This window comes from Python bivittatus, unplaced genomic scaffold (assembly GCF_059951505.1).
Source record: "Python bivittatus isolate LINGU-HERP-01145 unplaced genomic scaffold, Pbiv_v1 ctg000020_np1212, whole genome shotgun sequence".
In the NCBI taxonomy this organism is placed as follows: Eukaryota; Metazoa; Chordata; class Lepidosauria; order Squamata; family Pythonidae; genus Python; species Python bivittatus.
In genome coordinates this window covers 2966244-2990764 of record NW_028277030.1, presented here as the reverse complement: position 1 = coordinate 2990764, position 24521 = coordinate 2966244, and the positions used below count along the sequence as shown (strand labels likewise).

General features: G+C 40.5%; 1 protein-coding gene across 1 annotated transcript in view; it reads right to left on the bottom strand.

The window, feature by feature from the left end:
• Window positions 1-24521, bottom strand: part of COL4A2 (collagen type IV alpha 2 chain) — a 180401-nt gene that overhangs the window by 19998 nt on the left and 135882 nt on the right. The window contains exons 29-36 of the mRNA XM_088133404.1: window positions 20013-20234; window positions 18195-18356; window positions 14288-14458; window positions 13632-13775; window positions 5936-6061; window positions 4758-4939; window positions 4002-4065; window positions 1529-1603 (exon numbers count right to left, since the gene is read on the bottom strand). Coding sequence (XP_087989530.1) covers window positions 1529-1603; window positions 4002-4065; window positions 4758-4939; window positions 5936-6061; window positions 13632-13775; window positions 14288-14458; window positions 18195-18356; window positions 20013-20234 — 1146 coding nt within the window. The remainder of the gene's footprint in view (window positions 1-1528; window positions 1604-4001; window positions 4066-4757; window positions 4940-5935; window positions 6062-13631; window positions 13776-14287; window positions 14459-18194; window positions 18357-20012; window positions 20235-24521) is intronic.

Sequence of the window (24521 nt, the reverse complement as noted above, 5' to 3'; positions counted from 1 at the left end):
CTGTTGTCACTTTTCCTGTCTAGAAAATTTTAAATCTCCATCTTTTTAGTTTGTGGAGATTCAAGAATGTGTTATCTTTTATAGAGATAGTCTTCTTCAGGTTCAGCTAGACTCCTGGGAAATTAATGGATATATTTACTCTCCCATCCAAGTACTCTCCAGGCCCGATTCTCTTAGTACTGTACCTGCTGAGATTTTTATTGAGAAGTATGTTCTTAGGCAACATGCTCATATGGTAAACCAGTTCAGGGAGAGACACCAGGGAACCCTCCAGATGTTTTGAACTAGAGTTCCTACAACTAGTTCCATAGCCCTGCTACAAATTATAGGTGTTCTAGATCAAAACAACTAGAAGGTGACACATCTGCCACATTTAAACTTATTACTGCAGATTTCATTTAATCTGGTTTTCCTACTGAGGATGTATCTTTTTGGCTGAATGGCCTGTTTATTTATTTAATTCTATTGTTGAATTAAATCCATAACTAGTTGGGTTCACTCAATATGGCAAGCCAAAACCAGATCAAAACACAGACACAGAAGATCTTATTGCAAGCAGTAGACGCAATCTTTGTATGCCATCATTACGTTATTTCAGAACTGAACAAGGTAAGGAAAGCCTGCAGAGCACAGCTTCCGGAATTCTTTCCAACTAGCAGTGGAAATATATTTTCTTTTGTATAACAAAGCAAAATGTTGCATCTGTGTACATATTTCTGCTCTTCCCCTGTGTTGTATCTTTGACTGCAGGTCCTGCATGCCCCGGAAAATACAGGGCAGTAGACCATGTCTTCTCCAGTCTGGGTCACGTGGCCAGGAGAAACCAAAGAAGGGAGCTTAGAATGGGGCAGCCAAGGCAATGTTCCAAGATGCTGTCCGGCTGCCTCTCCCATGGGGGCTTTCTACTGCAATGGTCTTCTCCACAGTCCCAAGCCAGACTCAGCCCATTTTCAAACCCAGTCTTTCCTTTGCTGGCCTCTCCTCCCCACCCCAAATTTGGCCCTGCTCTATTCAGTGTTTGGACAGAGAGAGTCCTGATTCCCTTCACATAATTTCTTTTCAACATTCTGCTTACTTGGAAACAACAACAACAACAGCAAAAAGCCTAGTAAGAATGTTGAGTCACACCTGGAACTCAATGGAGCTTAACTGTAAGAGAGAGAGAGAGAGAGAGTATATCATCTTGAGAGAGGGCTGCATTCTGAGTAGTCTGAACCTTGCAATCTTAGTTTTTTTATCTGGAAATTGGAATCATAATCAAGTTACTGGTATCCTGATAAAAACCCTGATCAAGATAAAGATGGCAAACCTACAAAGCACTTGACAATTTATGAATTGCTCTATTTTAACTAGGTAGAAGGTCCAGTTATCCTCTGTAATGGTACTGAAATACATCAAGAATACTGTGGTCATTTCATAACTGCATACATCTGTTAATGAATTTGTTCTCTAGTTAGCTATCTCATCTGATAATGAATTATACTGTATTATAAACACATACATATGCACATCACACACACACAAATACCTGTTGGTCCAGCTGTTCCAGGGTATCCTTTGGAACCTTTACTTCCTGGCAAGTTTATAGTATCTCCCCTGTTACCTATTAAGCAAGAGATGTATTTGTTTAATTATACCAATATCTATCTTTTGAGCATATTTTAATGTAAAAACACATCAGGGAATTTCTTACTGTATACATCCTGTTCTAAAGAGGGCATTCTACAACTCTGGGAATTCCCCCCCCCCCCATCAAATGGAGACACTTTGACTCCTAGGTTGGGGAGGTTCATCTGATTTCCCAAACTGGACTGAGAAGTGCAGGAACATATTCCAGGAAAGAAATTATGTCAATATTTTGAAATGCCAGCATGACTGAACACAGGGCAAAAACTTAAGGAATCCCTTCGCCTTAACCACTCCCCCATATGTATCCCATTGTTTGGAATGGCAAGTTGAGTTTACATGATAATAAAAACTCCCCCAATGCTTTCTTATTCTTTATAGAACTTAAAATTAAAAGAAAGAAAGAAAATTCAAGGTATAGAAAAACAGTGTCTGACAGGAACATTCCTGCAGGACACTCCTGTAATAATCTGCATCTGCTAATGGAAGGTAACTTATAACATTATATATGAATGGATACCTAAGTTATCACCCTCCGAAGCTTTCCCAGGAGAGCCCTTTCCTACAAGTCTGAGGAAGCAAATGGTTTCTTTTTATAAGATGAACCATTACCTGCTTTGGCTGTGTCTTGCCCAAATTTTTGTAGGATGTACAAATGCATTGTCCAAAGCTAGGCCATATAAAAAGAGCTGATTTCAAGAAGTCTCTTGAATGAAAGAGTAAGAGTAAGACCTCTGGTTCTATGGCTCCCTTATGTCTAATCTTAATTATTTAATCTTAAATAAAGCACAAAGTTTGAACCAGAATATACCACACATAACCAAGATATTAATCTTTCCTGAGGTAACACTACCAACCTGCATGATTTTAGCAAAAGTGCCTTGGTCATGACGGTGAAGTTCTCCACCTCTCTCTGTATAAAATAACTGTATTTTAAAAGTACTCATACTGAGGTCTTTACTTAGACTGTCATATAAGAATTCTGAAGTTAACATATATTCTAGAGTTCAAACTTTCTGCAAGAATTATAAGAATGAAGTATTATCTGACATTAAGAGGAGAATATTGATATTAGGATTTTTTCCCTTTTATTTATTTTAACTTGTAAAGCTGCCCAGAGTTGTTTTGGAGTTGGGTGGCCTAGAAATTCAATACATAAACAAACAAATAAACAAAGATATTTTTCTGAAGGGATTACAAATGTTATTCTGAACTATTGGGCTAGTTTTAGAAAACCTGTAGGAGCAGAGATCACTGACTTATAGGATGTTAATCTATCTAACCAATCAGTCTTACTAAGCAGTCTTCCCTTAGTGATGTCAGCTGTTTCTTTGCCCAAATTCAGTTATTTCAACCCAAAAAGTACCCAAATTTTAATCACATGATTGCAGGGGAACTGCAATGGCCATAACTTCAAGGACTAGTCACAACTACCATTAGTTCAAGCATTGTTGTAACTTGAAATGGTTGCTGAAGAATGGTTATTAAGCAAGGACTACCTATAGATTTCTTCCTTCTAATTTTTGAAGAAAGCAAGTGCAGGAATATAGCCCGTTGCCCTGTCTGGAAGAATAAGAAAAAAGGACAAGAAAAGGAGAAGTAGCTTAAAAAGTGCTACAGACTCTTCACTGTACTCTTCCGATAGACTTGGCTTTCAAGAAAAGGCAAAGGTAGAAGATCTTTAGTTGTCCTGCTTTTCATAACTTCTGCTCCTTGGTCTGGAAGAAAAGCCAAAGGGAGCAACAACTGGAATGCAGGGTGAAGAAATCCACAGTTTCATCACCAGGTTCCTGGAAAGTTGCATGAAAGGCCCCTGCTTTGTTGCTTTCTTTTGGCAAGCTAAATGTGAATTCATACACAGATTAGGAGGCTGGGCAAGAACAGAGAATGCCCACTGGAACAAGAACAGATTTAATAGTTACGTTCCTGCTGAAACCACCAAAATCTCCACTACATCTATCAACACTCCATCTTCTTTACAGTACAGCTGTTCCCTCTTACCTAGATGAATCAGGATGTATAAGCAAGGGAGGAATACAAAAGTATGACAAAAATGTTGTGGGGAGATACCTTCTCAACTCAACACATCTTCTGGACAGCCCAACCCTTATAAGACATATCTGGGGAGACTGGGAATACCTAACAAGTAGAAAAGGTCTGAAGTATGAGCTGTCCCTAGCCCTTCTGATAGGATATAGAATGCCCCTTGTAGAGAACTCTACATTAGTTTTTCTACAATACAAAAAGGCAATAAATAAAATATGAAAGTATATGAAGAATAAAAAGATACAAGAAGCCAAGTTCAATGTTTCTATATGACTACATATATGTATTTAAAAAAACAAACTTAAATTCATAAAAATAAATGGACTCACCAATTTCTCCTAGCTGGCCATGTTCACCAATCAAACCTGGAAATCCTGGAACACCTTTTTCTCCCTGTCACATTGAAAATGGGCATAATCTTATTAAGTATAATTATTATTCACCAGCAAGCTGATTTTGTCTGGATTCTGACATGAGTCTTGATAAGTAGAAACTGTAGAGAACCTGTAGTGAGTTTATGTTTTTATTTATTTATTTATTTAACAAATTTGTATGCCGCCCGGTTTTTAGTTACTCTGGGCGGTTTACAACAACTAAAACAAGAGAGTACAGTTAATAAAATAAAATAAAATAAAATAAAATAAAATAAAATAAAATAAAATAAAATAAAATATGATGTGAACAACAAACCAGACAAGAACAAAGCAAAGGGGCTTACTCTCCCTCACCAAAGGCCTGTGGGAAGAGCCAGGTCTTCAAAACCCTCCAGCTCCCGACAGGTGGCATTGTTTAACTGAAGGGACCTGGAGCATGCCAACCCTGCCAGATCAAATCAGCCAGGCAGATACTATGGGAGACAGGTGGTCCCTCAAGTAACCAGGCCTTATGTTTAAAAACTTTGAAAAATACATCAAGAATAAAACCTATTCTCCACGTAATTTAATGTGTTTTGGATGGATTTACAGAATTTGGCTTTAGGGATTTTGGTGCTCTGCTTTATGAACTCCAGTAAAATAAGAGATAAGACACAGGGGCAGTTTGATTCATCCATGCAGACAACCACCAGAACACCCAGTTTTGCTCACCCTCCTTCCAGTGATGCCAGGGAAGCCAGGAATACCACGAGGACCTGGGATACCAGCATATCCTGGAACACCTCTTATTCCTTTAATTCCAATGTCTCCTTTCTGACCTCGTTCAAAACTAGGAGGTCCAGGTAAACCTGGTCTTCCTGTCTGACCAGGTAATCCTAGCGATCCTTTAGTTCCTACAGAAATAACATAATAGAAAATGTTAATTTCCCTTCTTCTCTGCAGAGAAGATTGGTCTGAAACTTGATGTCTCGGGGATGCTTGGCACCAGTAGCAGCTCTTTCAGAAAGTTCTTGCTTCCAAACTGGCACATTCAGGAGGGACATGGACCACTTTATCCAACATTATTCTGCCTATCCTGTGAAGGCAACCAGAAGGTCTTGCTTAAGATCCTTCTTTGGGGAGAGATAAGAGGACCAGAAGGCAGGCCTTCTCAGTGGTTGACCCTAGGTGGAATATGCTGCCTCCAGGGGTGGATCCAGCCCTTTCACTTCTCGCATTCAGAAAGGCCCTGAAAACCTTTCTTTTTAAACAGGCATTTGCTGCCTAGTGCTGACTTTATGGTGAACATTTGAAATCATTTTTTGTTTTTAGTTACATTTTGCTATTGTTTTAATACAGAGGTATGGTTACTATATTCATTGGATGTCTCTTTTATGCTGCTATTAATTGTATAGTACCCAGAACATTTGGATTAAAAAAACATAAGTAATTAATTAGTATGCACTTCTTTTTCCTTGGATGGGATTGTCACATCCTTATGTCAGGAATCTAGCAAGGCTGTGAAGAGGATTCAGAGTACAATGAACCCCAAACCACCCCAATTCAAGAGAAGCTATTTTTAATGCCTTCTCAGGAGCTCAGACTAGCAGGATGGTTCTTCCATAACTTCTGCAGTTTCTCATACATGCAGAAGTCTGAGGTTTCAGAAAGGCCTAAGGATTGTTAGCATCAGCAGCACTACTGTGTGTGTCTTCTACTCTCTGTGAGTAATCAATCCCTAATTGGCTTTTTTATGACCTTTGGCCAGGCTGGGACCCCGATAATGTGGGACTGTGATGAGTAGGAAATTTGAATTCCCTCACTGTAGAAAAATCAGAACTTGGTGCATATTGAAAGGTACAACAATATTTTTAATATACTGTACTTATGGATACATTGTGGCTCTTTACCTTCCAAACCGATACTCCCTTTAAAACCAACTGCTCCTTTACTTCCCTTTTCACCTTTCACTTCCATCATTAGGTTTGGCATGATTTTAGGAGCTGCTCCTGGTAGACCACGAACTCCACGCTCACCTTTTAAGATAAGAATCCTAATCAGGGATGCTGTGGGAAGCATATGAATTGCCTTATGTTAAACTGAATTTGTGCCTTGTGTAGCTCCATAGTGTCTTCATTTTCAGCAATTTCACTGCCAAAGTTTTTTTCCCAGCCCTACCTGGAAATGTTGAACATTGAACCTGTCATGTTTATCATGCAAAACATATGCTTTACCACTGACCTATAGCCCTTTCCTCTAAACTTAGGCTTTTCGTTTGTTAAGCGATTTCACTGAGAGAGAAAATGCATGCTGTGATAATATACCTACCATATAAAGCAATATGTTTAAGAGGAAATAGCAGAAATGTAAAAATGCTTTTTCCCTCTTCTTACAGACTTTTACAAGTGGTGTTTAATGCTCTTCCAAACTGTCCCCTTTAATTTGTTTTGTCTGACAGTGCTTGGGAGATAACAAAGAAGAAAAACATAATGGTAGATTCTTTTTGGAATCCAGGGGTGTGAAAACAGAAATTATTTTATCTTTTGGAGGCAAATTTGTTTCTTTTTTTCCTTCTATTTTAAGAAAAGGTTAGTAAGGAAGCTGTTTGCAGTGATGTGGGGGGTTTCGGAAAAGAAAGGACATTACTTCTATAAGGCAAGCCAACCTTTCCTTCCAATCACTGCCCCTTCCACGTTTTTTTCAATAGAAAACAGCCCCTCCCTCCCCCCCCCAAAAAAATCCATGCCACTTTCATACACGTAAAGAATCTTGTGACGTGAAGGATGGGGCAAGATTTAGCTTTGCCTTCTCTATCTACTGTGATCAGCAGCTCTGGTAATTGTAAATGGAGTTGTTACAGTGATAGATTCTAAGAACTATGGAAAACTCAGGTTCAAAAGATTCTACAGCCAAGACACTCTCACGATGATCCTGGTTCAGGTTCTTAGCTTAATCCCTCCCACCCTGAACAGGGTAAGGATAACATGTGATTGGGAATAACAACAAAAACAACAACAACTGTATTTTCATCTTGCATCTTGTATGCAGAATGGGTTACAGAAACAAAAGTACAAATACGAGAAAACAACAAATGAAAATAAAGTATATTTGATTGGAACAGTAAGTAGAAGACCCCCTGATTTTCTTACAAGAAGGTTAGGATTTAAAAAAGGGAAATGAATTATAGTATTGATGTCGGAGATGAGATTACAGAGATTATATTCTGGATCTCCAGTTGTATTAGTGATGGGAAGATAGCTAAGTAGCCGTATATACCATAAAGAGCTCCAGCAATTCCTTTGCATATTTCTACTTAACCCACTGCAGAAGATAAGCCTTTGTAAATTATGGTTCAAATCCAAATTTCCTGGCCAGAGGCTGTCAGATGGGGAACAACTCTAATAACAGATTTCCCCGAAAAAGCAATAACTGAGGTAAGAAGAAGGCGGGTACATCAAAACCAAAAGAACAACGCCGAACACATTGGACTAAGAAAGAACACTGACCCTAATCAACTTACACTTGAGAACTTTCTACCCATCAGTGCCTCTGTAGGTGAATCAAATTCTTATGCTTTTTCATCCAGCACCTTGTTAAATTGGGAAAGCGAGGAACTTACACTCCTCAAGGAAAAAGGGCAATTTGAGACTGGGGAGGAAAAAAGATCTGAAACCCTGTCCACTGAGACTGGTGTGGAGCTGCTAGCTAAGAACTGTTTGTTAACAGCTCAGACTGTAATCTCAATCCATGACTAGCTGCTGACAGCTAATAACAAATGTTCCCTGGACCAATATATCTTGGACCAGAGAAGCTGGTCACATAAAGACCGGCTATCTGACAGCACTAAGATCCAGCTAGATCTTAGGGGGGAGCAGAAAACCAATGCTGCTGTGGATCAATCCTCTGACATTAAGACTTCCGCTTTTACCAGCTCAAATAACCCATGTTTCTTACAACCACACAGACTCAAGCTTTTGATTGCTAATAACCAATTTAATTCCTGCAAGTGGCAGACAAAGAGAGCTGTAACACTCTCCCCCTTACAGATTCTTTGCTGCCCAGTGCTCCATTGTGACTTACTGGATTTGGACTGGCTCCCCTCTCCAGCCAAATATATCAGATTGGTACTTACCTTTAAATCTATCTATCCTTTCATGTTAATCAGAATGAAGGACTTTCTGAACAAATGTGAAATAACCCCTATTAGAGTTTTTAAAGACACCTCTCGTCCTCTACTCTTAGAGCTCAAGATTCAGCCTCGATCCAGGGAGTTGATAAAAAAAAAGCAATCTCACAACACTTCAACCTTAACTCCCTGCAACTGATAAGGAGGGCTGATCAGCCAGACTCAAGGCCAGCTGCAATCAAACACTCTTCTCTGACTCAGAAGACAGATGAGTTACTCCCTCCCTCCATATTTGAGAATGAAGTCCAAAGCTCTCTAACGTCTGCCATATCCTCAGCAGGGACACTTAAAACTTTTGCCCTGGCCTCTGGCACTCAGCCAACTGATTTATTCACCCCTGTGCCTCAGTCTCACACAAAGTTTCAGCTGTCCGTATTAGAAAAAAGAGGAAGTGTAATAATCCACTAGTAATGTTTAATGTTACTGATCAAACTGTGGATCCCTCTATTCATTCATAAAAGTGAAGAGACTCTCCTCTTTACTCATTGACTTGACACCCCAAGAGCCAAACACAGGCAGGAAGTCTCATCCTACCTCAGACCTTCCTGCTGCATTCAACACTTGTTTACTATCAGACTTTTGCCCCACAATGATACTGCCGAAGTCTCAACAGATAGCCATTTGGGGCTGTCTGCTAAAACCAGCCTCCCTTGTACTGTGTCCCATTTAAATGTCAACAGGAGCCTGATTTGGCATGAACTTAAGTATATTCAGACTACTTATTCACAGGATGACACAGTAAACTCTTATGACCCAAAGCACGCATATTCTGCCTCTCAGCAAGAAATGAATGCTTGCTCTCCCTCCACTGCTCCAGAAACAACCTTAACATGTGATCCTCACTTTTTTTTTTATTTCACTGAACTATGTGCACCTGGTTGTATGGACAAACTACTAAAGTGCAAGGCCCCAGAAGAATCCAACTGCTCTTTAAGGACAGATTTCACTGATGATGACAAAACAACTGCTACTCTGGACATAAAGCGTTGCCCTCTGTCTTCCCCTGAAAGATCCAGCTGACTCAAAATTCTACCAGAATCACTGTCCTTCCTTTCCTGGAACATTGCTGGATGGGAAGTTAGAACCAGAGACCCTGCTTTCACAAGCTGTATTTCCCAATTCAACATTATTTTGTTTCAAGAGACTTGGTCAGCCACCAATTTGTTTATTGAGGGATACAAATCCCTGTCCCTCCCAGCAGCTCCTGGCTTTGGATGAGGGAGACATCATGCTGGCTTGAGCATTCATATTCAATTGCCCTCAATGCTGAGACCATTTCATTAGATTCAGCTGAGAACTTTGCACAAACAGTCATTCCTAACTTCTTAATGCTCCTCATTAACTTCTATATACCACCCAACATCATTTAACCATGCATTGCAGAAATCTGGTCAAAAGCATAATTTACATTAACAATCTTCAGCTGTGTTTCTGACTGCCCATATTGTCATAGCGGGGATTTTAATGCTAGATTAGGTCCACAGGATAATCAGCTGTATGCCAAATACCAGCAAATTCCACCTACCTTGCAGCCTGTTCCTGTTTTTTTTAACTAGAGAATCTAAGGACCATGTTGGAGACTTTAGGGGTCTACATATGTTGCAGACATTTTGCAAGTTAGATCTCCTGATAATGAATGCACCACCATCACCAACTATCCAGCAAAATGTTCACACTGGGCTGGCACAAGGTCCTCTGATTGATTACACTGCCGTTTCAAAAAACCTATGTACTTCACTTCTTAGATTTCATATTGACAAGTGTCCTGAGAGTGACCACTCTACCAATATGCTGTTTTTGAAATCTTTTGGTGCTCCTTTCCTGGAAATATACCCTATTCCATCTGAAGACATCCTCAGGGGCCGAATATGCATGAAATGGACATCCCATGTGAAGGATAAATTAACCCAAATGCTCTCCACCAAAGAGGCACTTCAACTATGCCGAGACATATTAGATGAAAGGTCTTCTGACCCAATGTTGTCATCCTACGCCCAGCTAATTCAGCTTCTCCAGCCAATTCTCTCTACTTGTCCATCTAGTGTTAATGGGAACCAGTTCTCCTTTAACCAATCTTGGTTTGACAACGAATGCCATGCAGCCAAGAAACAACTGATCATCTGCTTTAAGGAATAAAAAAATAATCCGCTTTCCCATTCAGCTCAATATTTGTTGCTTCTCAAGAGTCAATACAAACAGCTATTACAGTTAAAGGAGAGGTAGGCCTTAAGAGAGTCATGGAACCAACTAATTTCTGCCTCTTGCTCCAAGAATTCAGCTTTATTTTGGAAACTCATAACTCTCCAACCAGTTCCCTCCAGTCTTCAAATCCCATCTGTTATTCCTGCTTCAGCCTGGGAAGACCACTTCAGATTACTGTATACACAGGAGGAATCATTCCATCCAGAGAGGGGAATAGACTATGAAGAAAACTTACTCCCCTCGTACTGATTACTGGTTTTGTATATTAAAGAATTGTTTTAATAGAAATAATAGTAAAATAGATAAAACAAAGATAAGAGATTAAAAGTAATATAATTACTGGTATATTTACAATGTTTGATAGTTGGAAACCACATTTTAAATGGGTTTTTTCCTCTTTTTTGGTTTTTTTTCTTTCCCTCTTTTTTTCTTTCTCTTTTCTTCCTTCCTTCCTTCCTTCTTTCTTTCTTATATACGTCCTTGTCAGATTTATGTTTGTAGATCTTAATTTTCTATATTATTTGTTGTACTTAATGTAGCCTATACATAGCATTTTATAATAAAGACATATAATAAGAAAAAGAAAGAAAGAAAGAAAAAAAGAAAGAAAGAAAGAAAACTTACTCCCCTCCTGGCCCCCTGCGTCAGGCTCTGAGATTACTAAACTGAAACAAGCAACTGAAATTGACCAAAGCTCCAGGCTATGACTTTATCTCAGCAGAGGTTTTCCACAATAATCTAGATTGGTGGGTACCTGTCCTGGCTTCTCTATTCACCTTTATAGATAACAATCCTAAGATCTCTAATGTTTGGAGTCTAGCCTTGGTGATTCCAATCTACAAAAAAGGAGGTAGAGATTTACCTGCCAATTACCATCCCATTAGCCTTCTCAGTGCAGTCAGTAAATTATATGCTAGACACCTGTAGAATACGTTTTTGGACTGGATCATAACCAAGGACATCCTGGCTGATAAGCAGGCAGGCTTCAGAGAAGGCCGCTCACTCCTTGATGATGCTTTAACTCTTCAACATTTAATTGAAAAATACTCCTCCAGAGCTGATCAGCACTCTACACAGCCTTCATTGATCTTAGATGCACCTTTGATATCATCTCTAGATGTAAATTATGGGACAAACTGAACTCTCCCTCAATGGATAGAAGATTACTTGTTCTTATCTACAAACACCATGAAAATTCCCGGATGAAGGTGTGATGTAATATGCATGGACATTGGACCAAGGAAATCCTAGTCAAAAGAGGTGTGGGACAAGGGTGCATTCTATCTCCCTCATAGACAAATTGAACAGTCCATCTCTCCATCCACCAAAACTGGGAAACAGACACATCTCTGTTCTTCTATACGCAGATGATGCTGTGCTGCTCTCTCAGACACAGATTGCCCTGAAACGGGCACTTTATACACTTGCTGAGCACAGTCAAGAAGAATTACTATATATTAACTACTCAAAAAGCAAGGTCGTGGCATTTGCCAAGCACCCTAAGGCACATGTCTGGCGGCTAAACCACCATCTAATAGAGCAAGTTAAGACTTTCAAATACCTAGGGATTGTTTTCCATGCTACGGGCAACTGCAAATCCCATACCAACTATGTCAGCTTAAATGCGCAGAAAACAGCTTCAGCTCTACAATCTTTCTACTTCTCCAAAGGAGCCCAGCATATACCTGCAGCACTCAAAGTCTTCTCGGCCAAGATGCAAGCTCAGCTCCTCTCTGGTGTCTGGTTGGGCCCTTACAGGTCATTCCTTCCCCTTGAAAGAGTTCAGTCTAAGTCCTTGAGATCTATCTTCCAAGTACCCCACTGCATTCCAAATGTGGTGCTTCAAGATGCAATCAGATGTCAGTCTTACCCAGAAACATCTGAGTGCCTCTGCACATTTACTTCACCCAGCTGGATGCCTCATTTGCATAACGACCCCCAAATTCAGAAGGGCTTTGTCCTTGGCTAGATTCAATGCCCTCTCAACAGCAGTTATTGAAGGGAGATACCGAAACTTTCCTTTTGAACAGAGATTGTACCCATGCAGTGGAGGAACAATTGAAACACTGAAACATGTTATATTGTATTGCTCCCTCTATGTTGGTGCTCACCAGGAATTACTCTTTCTGCCCATCACCAAACATTCTGGTTACTCTGATTCTTTCTATCTCAAGTTGCTACTATCAGACCAATCTGATTCTGCTTCAATGATTACAGACAAATACTGTTCCATGGTTTGTACAATGTGCTGTAATTTCTCTTCAAACACCTCCTAGATATTTTCCGTTTGGAAACATTTCAAATGCAGCTACCCATTTAGTTTCTACTTTTTATCAATGTTTTATGTCCTTGCTGTCAATTGAATCTTATTTCTGTCTTAATTTCATTAGCTGCCTGAGTTATTTTAACAATGTAGATAGTCACTATAATTGGACTAAAAGTTTATTTAGTGTGGAAACCATAATAATTCATTATGTATTATCCTTCCTTATACAATACATCATTACATTTTTTAGATATAATATTAATTACAATTTTCCATAGCTTTCAGTATTATAATGGTTCTATATATTTCAAATTAGTAATTTTACTATTTTGTTATTCTAAACTATTATTTAGTTTCCCAATATAAATTGTATCATACTTTATTATATTAATTCTATTAAACCCCAAATTCTTAAACTTTAATTTACAATTTTACTTGTATTGTTATATGATTTTATAGCTGGTTTTACTGTAATCATTTGTGACCCTTCTGTTTGGTTTGCTGGTCAATGACCAAACATTAGTAATAGTGCATCCACTGTTCTTTTTCAACTGGAGTCATGGAATAATTTTTTCTTTTAGAAATCAAAATATTAAAAAAAAAAAAAAAACCTTTCTGGTTCCCATCTGCTAAAGGAGGGCAAGATATATGCTGTTGAACTGGGCAGCTGTTCTTGACTTGCCTTATATAGAAGGCAGCTGGCAGCAAAAAGACACTGTTGAAATTAGTATGCTGTAAGATTAAAGCTGGCGCTCCTAAAGACTTGGAGTCAACCCAACTGAATATGTAGTATTTGATTCTAAATCAATATATTTAGGATTACACTGCAATGTTTTTGGTAAAAGGAATTTTCAGTTAAATAAAAGCTTTCTTAAAGCATGTCTGCAATTGTCCCTGAATGTATCCATGCATACTGAATAACATGAACGCCTCGAAACACTGAAGAGAATACCTTTTAGTCCGTGTTCGCCAGGCAGACCTTTAGCACCATGCTTACCAGGGGAGCCTCTCTCTCCCTGGATTCCCCTCCATCCTGGCCACCCTTTGATTCCCACAGCTCCTTTGAAACCTCCGATGCCAGAAGATCCTTCAGCACCTTTGAATGAAAATGGTAAAATAAAATATTATGTCCATCCCAAAAAAGATTCACATCATCTCAGGTCCTAAATGTCTTTAGGCTACATTTTGAAAAGAACATAAATATAAAAACAAGAAGTAGGACAGATCCTTGCTCAATATTGTTGCTAAACTACATTGAGCAAGGATCAAACGTTTTGGGCCTTTGATGAAAATCTAAAGTACAAATTTTACAGATTGAGAGGAAGCATCCACAGAATTTATATCCAAGAATATCAAAGCAGCTGAAATACGTAAGAGATTGTTGATTTTATATAGTATCTTGTAATGCAATAACTTTTATTGCTACTTTTATTATGTATTTTACTGGTGCAGTAATACCCTTTTCCTAAATCTACCCCTTTTAGCTTAACAAAAGGGCTTTAGAATTAGTGAAAATAAATCATTATAGCCTTGCAAAAGGTGGTGGTGAGTGAGAAAGGAGTGGGTTGTAACTCTGAGTTCAGGGATTTATACAGTTGTTATTTTTACCTTTTGGCCCTGGGAAACCAGGCATTCCTTCAATTCCAGGGAGACCAGCTTCCCCAGCCTTTCCTTTAGGTCCAGAAAAGCCCTGTTCACCTTTGTCCCCTGGCGGACCTTTCACACCTGCAGGACCAAATTTCCCTGGCTCTCCTGGTTCCCCTCTGGCCCCAGGGGGTCCTATAAAAAATCACATGGAAATGTTGGATTAAAACAGAAGCAGCAGAAAGACCTGTAATTGTATGGATACATAAAAAAAAACAATAGCAAGAACTTATCTGGCTGAAAAATAAGCAAAGGAAGTGTTTTCAAATAACTGACATTCCAAATGAAACTTTTTTTTTTTTAGGGATCTGGTACTGTTTAATAAGCAAACGACTCACTCTAGAGCAGTGTTTTTGAAACTTGGCAACTTTAAGATGTGTGGACTTCAACTCCCATAATTCCCCAGCCAGCCAGCCAGCCACTCCAATTCTGGGAGTTGAAGTCCACATATCTTAAAGTTGCCAAGTTTCAAAAACACTACTCTAGTATAAATCATAAACCTGCACAAATTAGAGCTTCTCTTTTGCTGTAGGATTTTATTTAATTATATATGCCAATTAGACTCTATTATGTAAAATGAAGGCATAGAAGAGTACCAGTTATTTTCTACCCAAATGTACATCAGACTTCCCACAGATCTCTTAATAATCCATATATTTAATTATTTAACTTAATTCAGGAAATTTAGTCCCATTCCTTTTAATTGATGGTGAGTAAAATAAAGTGCTGGTCGGTCAATTATATAACATATAATACAAAATACACCCTGCAACCTCTGATTCATCCTTCCCACAAGGTTGTCTCTCCCCCCCCACACCACTATGGGTCAGACCACAACAGGAATTGACCCGATTACTGTGGTATACAAACATAATAATAAATAAAGCTTTCATCATTCCAAATCAAGAGGGGATGATGGAGTTCTGAGGGCAGCAAACTGGAAAAGTATTTTATTATTTGGCACAAAGGAGAACATATCTCTTAAGATGATGCTATCAGCAGTTTTAATTGGTAGTGGGTTTTTTTAGTGGCTGGAAAGTTTTAAATCTATTAGTCAGTTAAACATGGCATGCTGTGGTTATTTCAATCTAGGACCTGAGCTTGGAGAGAAATTTAGGTCTCCCAATAATTAGCATATGAAGAGAAAAATTGCTATAGCTTTTTACTTTAGAATGAAATTTGCTATCCCTACCTGACTTAATTTCAGAGAAAAATCTACAGGGATGTTTGAGCTAGGACCTTTAAATGTCTGAAACATTGTTTTCTGGCATTTTGGGGGGACAAAATTAAAACTGCAAGTAATGGTGCTCTTTCTTTGGAGATAAAAACTGTCATATTTCAGTTTACTTAGGTGCAGGGATTTTTATGGAAATGTCTCTGGATAAATGGAAGTGGTTTAAAGTAAGTATTAATCTCCTTTCTTGCTAAAATAAATAAATAAATAAATAAATAAAAAGGCAGCCTTTAGGAAAAATGCAGACTTCGTAAAGATGACACTTGATAAGAAACCTGCTATTTTTCTTTTTAAAAAGTATAAGAATAAATGGCTAAGCCTGGGTTTTCTTGAATTTTGATTTTTAAAGGCAGGTAAGTACTTCAGATTTTCATTTTGGACTGAATTAGATGCCAGAATTGGAGCACTTTAAAGCTTTGGATCTGAAGAAAAAAGGGTGATTCAGAGTGTGTGGGAGCACTCAAGTTGCGCCTATTGGCAATTCGTTAAAGTAGCTGCCCTCTGCAAAAAGACAGATTTGATTTAAGGAGATGCCAACAAGCGCACCTTACGTATCCACAGAACCTTTGAAGCACCTGTTTCCTTTTTAATCCAAAGCACTGCACAGCCATATTCAGAACATATTTGCTATAGACAAAGGACTCTTGAAAGCAGTATACCTGAAGATCCTCTAATAAACTTTTCCCTATAATAAGAAGGTAAACCTGCCAGTCATTGTAGTGCTCTCCATTTTGCCATCTTACACAAGGCATACAGCTTTTCTGGCAGATAGTACAGGTAGTCCTCGACCTATGACCATTTGTTCAACTACCATTCATAGTTACGATGGTGCCGAATGAATGGTGGTTACGACCATTCTCAGTGTCCAGCCATCTCAGCATCCCTGCGGTCACGTGATAGCAATCTGGGTGCTTGGCAACTGGTTTGCACTTACAACTGGTTGCATTGCCCCACAATCCTGTGATTGCCATTTGCAACCTTCCCTGTTGGCTTCCCCAGAAAGTCAATGACAAAGCCAATAGGAAGGTCGCACGTTGCTGGGGTAAGTTTCCCTCACCTGTGCATCCTTCCCCAGCCCCTCTGCACTCATGCTGTGCTGGCTACTTGCACACCTCCATGCACCCTCCCTGTGCTTGTCATGCACCCCCTTGCATCATTGTGCACCCTAGTACCCCTCCTTGACTTGCGTCTCTTGTGCACCCCTTCACACCCTCATGCATCCTCCCTGACATGCACAGCGCCTCTTGCACACCCCCATGCACCCTCCCCCAACCCACACTGCACCTCTTGCGCACCCCCATGCACCCTTGAGCACAGTCCCTGCCCCATGTTGCACCTCCCATGCACCCCCTTGCACCCCCTCCCCAACCTGCACCTCTTGTGTACCCCCTCACACACCCTCCCTGTTCCTCCCTTGCATCCTTGTGCACCCTCCCCAACCCTCCCCTGTGCACCCCCTCGCTTCCTCCCCCACCTGGCAGCACCCACTTACCTGCCTGCTGGTCTGGGACTTGCAACTTTCTGCCGGTTTCCCCACTGACTTTGGTTGTGGAAAGCCTGCAGGAAGTTGCCTCACCTAACAATCGTGGGATTCGGTTAACAACAGCAACTGGGACTGCAAGGATTGCCATTGCTAAAGCATGACTGCATTACTTAGTGACAGAAATTCTGGTCCCAATTGCCATCGTAAGTCGAGGACTACCTGTACAGTATTTGTCTTTTTGTAGTGCTCAGAATGCTGGATTATAGATACAACAATTCCAACTCAGTTTAGGCTGCTTCATAGGAATCCTGGCTGCATCCAGACACAACTTTCTGTTTATTATAAAGTTCACCCAAGTTATATAAAAATTCTGCACCAGCACAGTAAACTATGTAAATTGGGACTTTCAACATTGTTTGGGTTCAAGTATATTATACATAGTATATAACATCACATACAGCTAAGGGATCACTAGAATGCAGAAGCAATTTCTAGTGACTTTGACATGGGTGGTGTAATTAAACTGGGCAAATTTAAAATATACAACTCCAAGTTTCATCATGTTGAAATCAATTGCAAAGCTTACTTCATATAAATACTGAAAATACTAGACTTAAATAGCAATTTAACAGAACAGAGTTCTGATCTCCAGGGCACAGTTCTGGTTAGACCACATATGGGCCTTCTACATTCTGCAGATTTTGCAGAGCACACAGGACCCCTTCCTGCTGTCTGGAAACAGCTGAGGTGCGATCTGATCAGTATGCCCTCCTGATGACATTTATCTGAGAGCAAGAGAAGGGATTTTCAGCTGGCCATTTGGTTGGGCAGTAGGCCCTGAAGAGGTCTGATAGAATCTGAATGGAGATAGTTTAAACCTCTTTTGTCACTGAATGTTGAGGTGGGGTAGAAGTTGAGAGTGCCTTTGGTGGGAGACAGACCCAGAGGCTGCTTTGGTATGTCCGTGTGGGGGTGTGAATAACCGAATGGGGAAAGGCTTGGTAGGTTCACATGCGTGGGATGGGAAAAGGGGATGCAGAGGCTGCTAGATTGTTGCCTACAAGAGCAAAACAGAAGGTGATGAGGCTGTACAATCAAAATATGACTCTAAATGCAAGGAAGGTTTTGGGGGGAATACTGAAAGAATTTCTCACCCACAAATCCTTGGGAGCCTTTTCTGCCCAGGGACCCTTGCTGGCCTGGCAGTCCAGGGAAGCCAAATGTTGCTGGTGGTCCTCGTATACCGGTCAAGCCGGTGGGGCCAGGAAACCCAGGATTCCCCTGGGATCCAGGTGGACCAGGGAAGCCATCTTTTCCTAACAGAAGGATACAATAAATAAACAGCAATGCTTTAGAGAACGAGTATGTACGGTCACAGGGCTGATTCTTACTAAATTAATCCAACCTTTTTCTAGTGGAACTTAAGCAATGGCTATCTTGTTCCTAAGAGCCTGAATCCTGTCCAAAATCCTGCAAGTACTGATAAACAGTGATGATGAAACCAGTGGAAAAGTGGCTTGGCTATAAGCTCTTATGTTGAAATCACCTCTTTGCTTACGAGCAGCATTTGCTTGAGCACCTCTGTGTAAAGGCACTCTTTTCTTAGCTGATGATTATTGTTTCTTCCACTGGAGTAACATGCAGTATCTTTGGCGTTGGTAATGGACTGCATCCAAGAATAAAAATCATGAATCTGTTCAAATTCAAATTCAAATTCAAATCCATCCCAGTCAATGACTGAGTGCACTTACCTACACACGATAATATAAATGATCTTAAAATAACTTAAAACTAATAATCACAAAACCAATTTACTCTAGACTTATACCAATCAAGAAACAAGCATACGTATCTTCTCTAAACTTTCCAGCCATTGCACACAACACACACACAAATGAACACACACACACATATATGCACACATAGATGGCAAGCAAAGAAATAGGTGGTGACATACTGTGATCACGCTGGAAGGACTATAAAATTAGGGCATAAGAGAGAGATGTATATCCTTATACAATACACAGCTTTAGGAAGGCATGTTCTATGGATTTAACCCTCCCCAGAGCTACAAGGGCAAACTATCTTTTCATACTGAATTTTCATACATTTTCCAAATAGTACTGCTCTAGGTAAGTTGTTACATTTTCCCCATGTAAAGGCTTTTCTGAATTTGGGATTGTTATATCCAGAAGATAATCAGATGGCTTCAGGAAAGAGTTCTAGTCCAGGTTAAAATAACTTGGAAACAGTGACAAATCCAATTGATATTCTATAGCCATTATCTAATTGCGGTCCTGGCACTCTCCAAAAATGCCCTGAAGAAAATTGTAGCCTAGACTCCAAAGGGCAATTGTGCAACTGTTTATTCGCAGGAAAACCACTAACAGAGTCCAGCTGATTTATATGGTTTGGGAGAATACTTCGGGGTTCCCATTCTATTTTAAGCCAAAGCTCACATATTAAGTCAGAAATGGACTTTAAGCTCCACTAATATTCAAAAGCAGACTCTAAGTGGGTTTTTTTTTTTAAACTACATTTCAGAGTACTGCATGTGGACTATGCAGAAATCACTGTATTGCCCTACATCATCAAAGCCTATGTTATCATTTTTTAAAAAAAATTCCAGGAAATTCATTCTGAACCTTTGTATGCACTGGTGCCAGGTCAGTCATGGTTACTGGAGTCCTCCTCAGAACTACAGATAAGTGCTGATGATGCAGCCTGCACCTCATGCACTCAGTTAGAAGACTGTCTGTGAGACTCTGGTGTCATTGGAGATACACCATGTGGCTCCTTGCCTTTTCTATCCTGCTGCAGAACCGGCAGAACATTAACAGCCCCAGTGGCTCCTCCAACACCCAACGCTGGTCTCCTCAGCTTTCTGCCACCCTCTTTGTCCTAAGGTATAAGGCACTACTGCACCATTTCTTCCCCTTATTAAGCCTTTGCATAAACTGAGCAAGAGTTACCTCTAAATCCTGGTGGCCCTTGATCTCCTTGTGAGCCTTTTGCTCCTGGGAATCCAGGTGGCCCAGCGTCCCCAGGAGGGCCTGGTGGTGCTCCTAGCACATCACCTGTAACCCCCTTTTCCCCCAGGAGTCCTGGCAAACCTGGAAAACCAGGATTTCCTGGAAGCCCCTTTTCCCCAGGCAATCCTGGGGCACCTCTGCTTCCTCTGGGTCCAGTGAATCCTAAGCGTAATAAAATGACAGTGGAAATAAGAATCAAACTTTGATCAATTAATACTGAATTAGACAAATTATGAGGAAAAAAGCTTAAAATAATCAGAATCATGAGTATTATTAATCAAATTAACAATTATTCACATTAATTTCCATGGGAATATAAAGTGATTGCTTAAATCTCTCATTTGCATATCAGTACAACCTAAACAATAATAACCTGTTGTAGCCTGGATGTAATTTAGAAAAAATTTTGGTGTAATAGTCTGATCAGAGATATTCCAATAGCAGCATTATTTCATTTTAATTTGTTCATCAAATTAAAATTTTCTCAGTGCTGCCTTCCTTTACTTCCCAAACATGTGAACTTTAATCTGTTGGTACTATCAGCCGTTCTTACAGTTAAATTAATTTGCTCAAAAAAAAAAAAAGCTAAATATCATGTTCAGAGGGTACAAATGGAATTAATGTTAGATAGTGTTACAGCTGTATATTCTTCTATTATATTAAGAAATTAATAATTAAGTATCATAAGCGCATATTTGAAATTTACTTTAGAATTTGAAAAAAGTAGAAACAAATTCTGGCCCTGACACTCTGCTTATTCTCCCATTCCTTGATCACCCAGGAACATATGGGTGCACATATTTAATTTAAGGAATGGGAAAATAAAAGACCTCATAGGATTAGAGACAATTATTTATGGGACGCAGTGGCACAAGGGCTTAATGACTCTGGAATTTGCCGGTCAGAAATGGTCGGCACTCCACTGGTTCGGGCCCGGCTCTGCGGGATGGGGTGAGCTCCTGTCCCTTGTCCTAGCTCCTGCCCACCCAGCAGTTTGAAAGCTATTCCATCTTGTTGTTGTTCAGTCGTTAAGTCGTGTCCGACTCTTTGTGACCCCATGAACGAAATTGCGCCAGGCCTTCCTGTCCTTCACTGCCTCCCTGAGTTTGCTCAGTTTCATGCTCATTGCTTCAGTGATGCTGTCTAACCATCTCATCCTCTGCCGTCCTCTTCTCCTTTTGCCTTCAATCTTTCCCAGCATCAGGGTCTTTTCCAAAGAGTCCTCTCTTTGCATTAGGTGACCAAAGTATCTGAGCTTGAGCTTCATTATCAATCCTTCCAATGAGCAGTCAGGGTTGATTTCCTTTAAGATTGACTGGTTTGACCTCCTAGCAGTCCAGGGGACTCTTAAGAGTCTTCTCCAGCACCATAGTTCAAAGGCATCAATTCTTCGGCGCTCAGCCTTCTTTATGGTCCAGCTCTCACAGCCATACATTACTACTGGAAAAACCATAGCTTTGACTATGCGGATCTTTGTCAGCAAGGTGACGTCTCTGCTTTTTAATATGCTATCTAGGTTTGCCATAGCTTTCCTCCCAAGGAGCAAGCATCTTTTAATTTCATGGTTGCAGTCTCTGTCTGCGGTGATCGGAGCCCAAATAAATGAAGTCTATGACTGCTTCCATTTCTACCCCTTCTATTTGCCAGGAATTGATGGGTCCAGATGCCATGATCTTAGTTTTTTTAATGTTGAGTTTCAAGCCAGCTTTCGCACTCTCCTCTTTCACCCTCATCAAGAGGCTCTTTAGTTCTTCTTCACTTTCTGCCATTAGGGTGGTATCGTCTGCATATCTGAGGTTGTTGATGTTTCTCCCTGCAATCTTAATTCCGGCTTGTGATTCTTCCAGCCTGGCATTTCTCATGATGTACTCTGCATATAGGTTAAATAAGCAGGGTGACAATATACAGCCTTGTTGTACTCCTTTCCCTATTTTGAACCAATCGGTTGTTCCATGACCGGTTCTAACTGTTGCTTCTTGGCCCGCATATAGATTTCTCAGGAGACAGGTAAGATGGTCTGGTACCCCCATCTCTTTAAGAATTTGCCACAGTTTGTTGTGATCCACACAATCGAAGGCTTTTGCATAGTCAATGAAGCAGAAGTAGATGTTTTTCTGGAACTCTTGTGCTTTCTCCATCATCCAGCAAATGTTGGCAATTTGATCTCTAGTTCCTCTGCCTCTCCAAAACCCAGCTTGTACATCCGGTAGTTCTCGGTTCATGTATTGCTGAAGCCTAGCTTGTAGGATTTTGAGCATAACCTTGCTAGCATGTGAAATGAGTGCAATTGTGCGATAGTTTGAGCATTCTTTGGCGTTGCCCTTCTTTGGAATTGGAACATAAACTGACCTTTTCCAATCCCGTGGCCACTGTTGCGTTTTCCAAACTTGCTGGCATATTGAGTGCAGCACTTTAACACCATCATCTTTTAGTATTTTAAATAACTCAGCTGGAATACTGTCATCTCCACTAGCTTTGTTGTTAGCAATGCTTCCTAAGGCCCACTTGACTTCACTCTCTAGGATGTCTGGCTCAAGGTCAGTGATCACACCAGCGTGGACATCAGGGACATTAAGATCTTTCTTGTATAGTTCTTCTGTGTATTCTTGCCACCTCTTCTTAATCTCTTCTGCTTCTGTTAGGTCCCTGCCTTTTTTGTCCTTTATCATGCCCATCTTTGCACTAAACGTTCCTTTCATATCTCCAATTTTCTTGTAGAGATCTCTAGTCTTCCCCATTCTATTGTTTTCCTCAATTTCTTTGCATTGTTCATTTAAGAAGGCCTTCTTATCTCTCCTTGCTATTCTCTGGAAATCTGCATTCAGTTGCTTATATCTTTCCCTTTCACCCTTGCTTTTCGCATTCCTTCTTTCCACAGCTATTTGTAAAGCCTCATCAGACAGCCATTTTGCTTTCTTGCATTTCTTTTTCTTTGGGATGGTTTTAGTTGCTGCCTCCTGTACAATGTTACGGACCTCCGTCCATAGTTCTTCAGGCACTCTGTCTACCAAATCTAATCCTCTAAATCTATTCATCACCTTCACTGTGTACTCACAAGGAATATGATCTAAGTCATACCTGAGTGGTCTAGTGGTTTTCCCTACATTCTTCAATTTAAGCTTAACTTTTGCAGTAAGAAGCTCATGATCTGAGCCACAGTCAGCTCCTGGCCTTGTTTTTGCTGTCTGTATAGAGCTTCTCCATCTTTGGCTGCAAAGTATATAATCAATCTGGTTTCGGTATTGACCATCTGGTGATGTCCATGTGTAGAGTCGTCTCTTGTGTTGTTGGAAAAGAGTGTTTGCTATGACTAGCTTGTTCTCTTGACAGAACTCTATTAGCCTTTGCCCTGCTTCATTTTGTACTCCAAGGCCAAACTTGCCTGTTATTCCGATTACTCCTTGACTTCCTACTTTAGCATTCCAATCCCCTATGATGAAAAGGACATCTTTTTTTGGTGCTAGTTCTAGAAGGTGTTGTAGGTCTTCATAGAAGCGGTCAACTTCAGCTTCTTCAGCATCAGTGGTTGGGGCATAGACTTGAATGACTGTGATATTGAATGGTTTGCCTTGGATACTCACTGAGATCATTCTGTCGTTTTTGAGGTTGTACCCCATTACTGCCTTTCCCACTCTCTTATTGACTATGAGTGCAACTCCATTTCTTCTAAGGGTTTCTTGCCCACAGTAGTAGATATAATGGTCACCCGAATTAAATTCACCCATTCCCGTCCATTTCAATTCGCTGATTCCCAAGATGTTGATGTTCAGTCTTGTCATCTCATGTTTGACCACATCCAGCTTGCCTTGGTTCATAGATCTTACATTCCAGGTACCTATACAATATTGTTCTTTGCAGCATCGGACCTTCTTTTCGCTTCCAGATACATCCACAGCTGAACGTCCTTTCGGCTTTGGCCCAGCCGCTTCACTCTTTCTGGAGCTACTTGGAATTGCCCTCCGCTCTTCCCCAGTAGCATATTGGACACCTTCCGGCCTGAGGGGCTCATCTTCCGGCGTCATATCTTTCAGCCTTTTGATATTGTCCATGGGGTTTTCTTGGCAAGGATACTGGAGTGGGTTGCCATTTCCTTCTCCAGGGGACCACATTTTGTCAGAACTCTCTGTCATGACCGGTCCGTCTTGGGTGGCCCTGCACGGTATAGCTCATGGCTTCACTGAGTTACGCAAGCCCCTTCGCCACGACAAGGCAGTGATCCATGAAGGGGCAACATTCCAACTGCGAGTAGATAAATGGGGACTCCCATTTAGATGGGAGGAACTGGCGGTGCTGCGCGCGGGAGCAAAATACCAGTGCTGGCTGAACTCCGAATGCAACCGGCATGAAGGACGATCGATGCAAGTGGCGAGAAAGATCTACGGAGGAGGAAAAAGCCTGGATGACCCCCCTAGCGGCCCCTGCTGGTCACATAGCATAATAGATATAGCA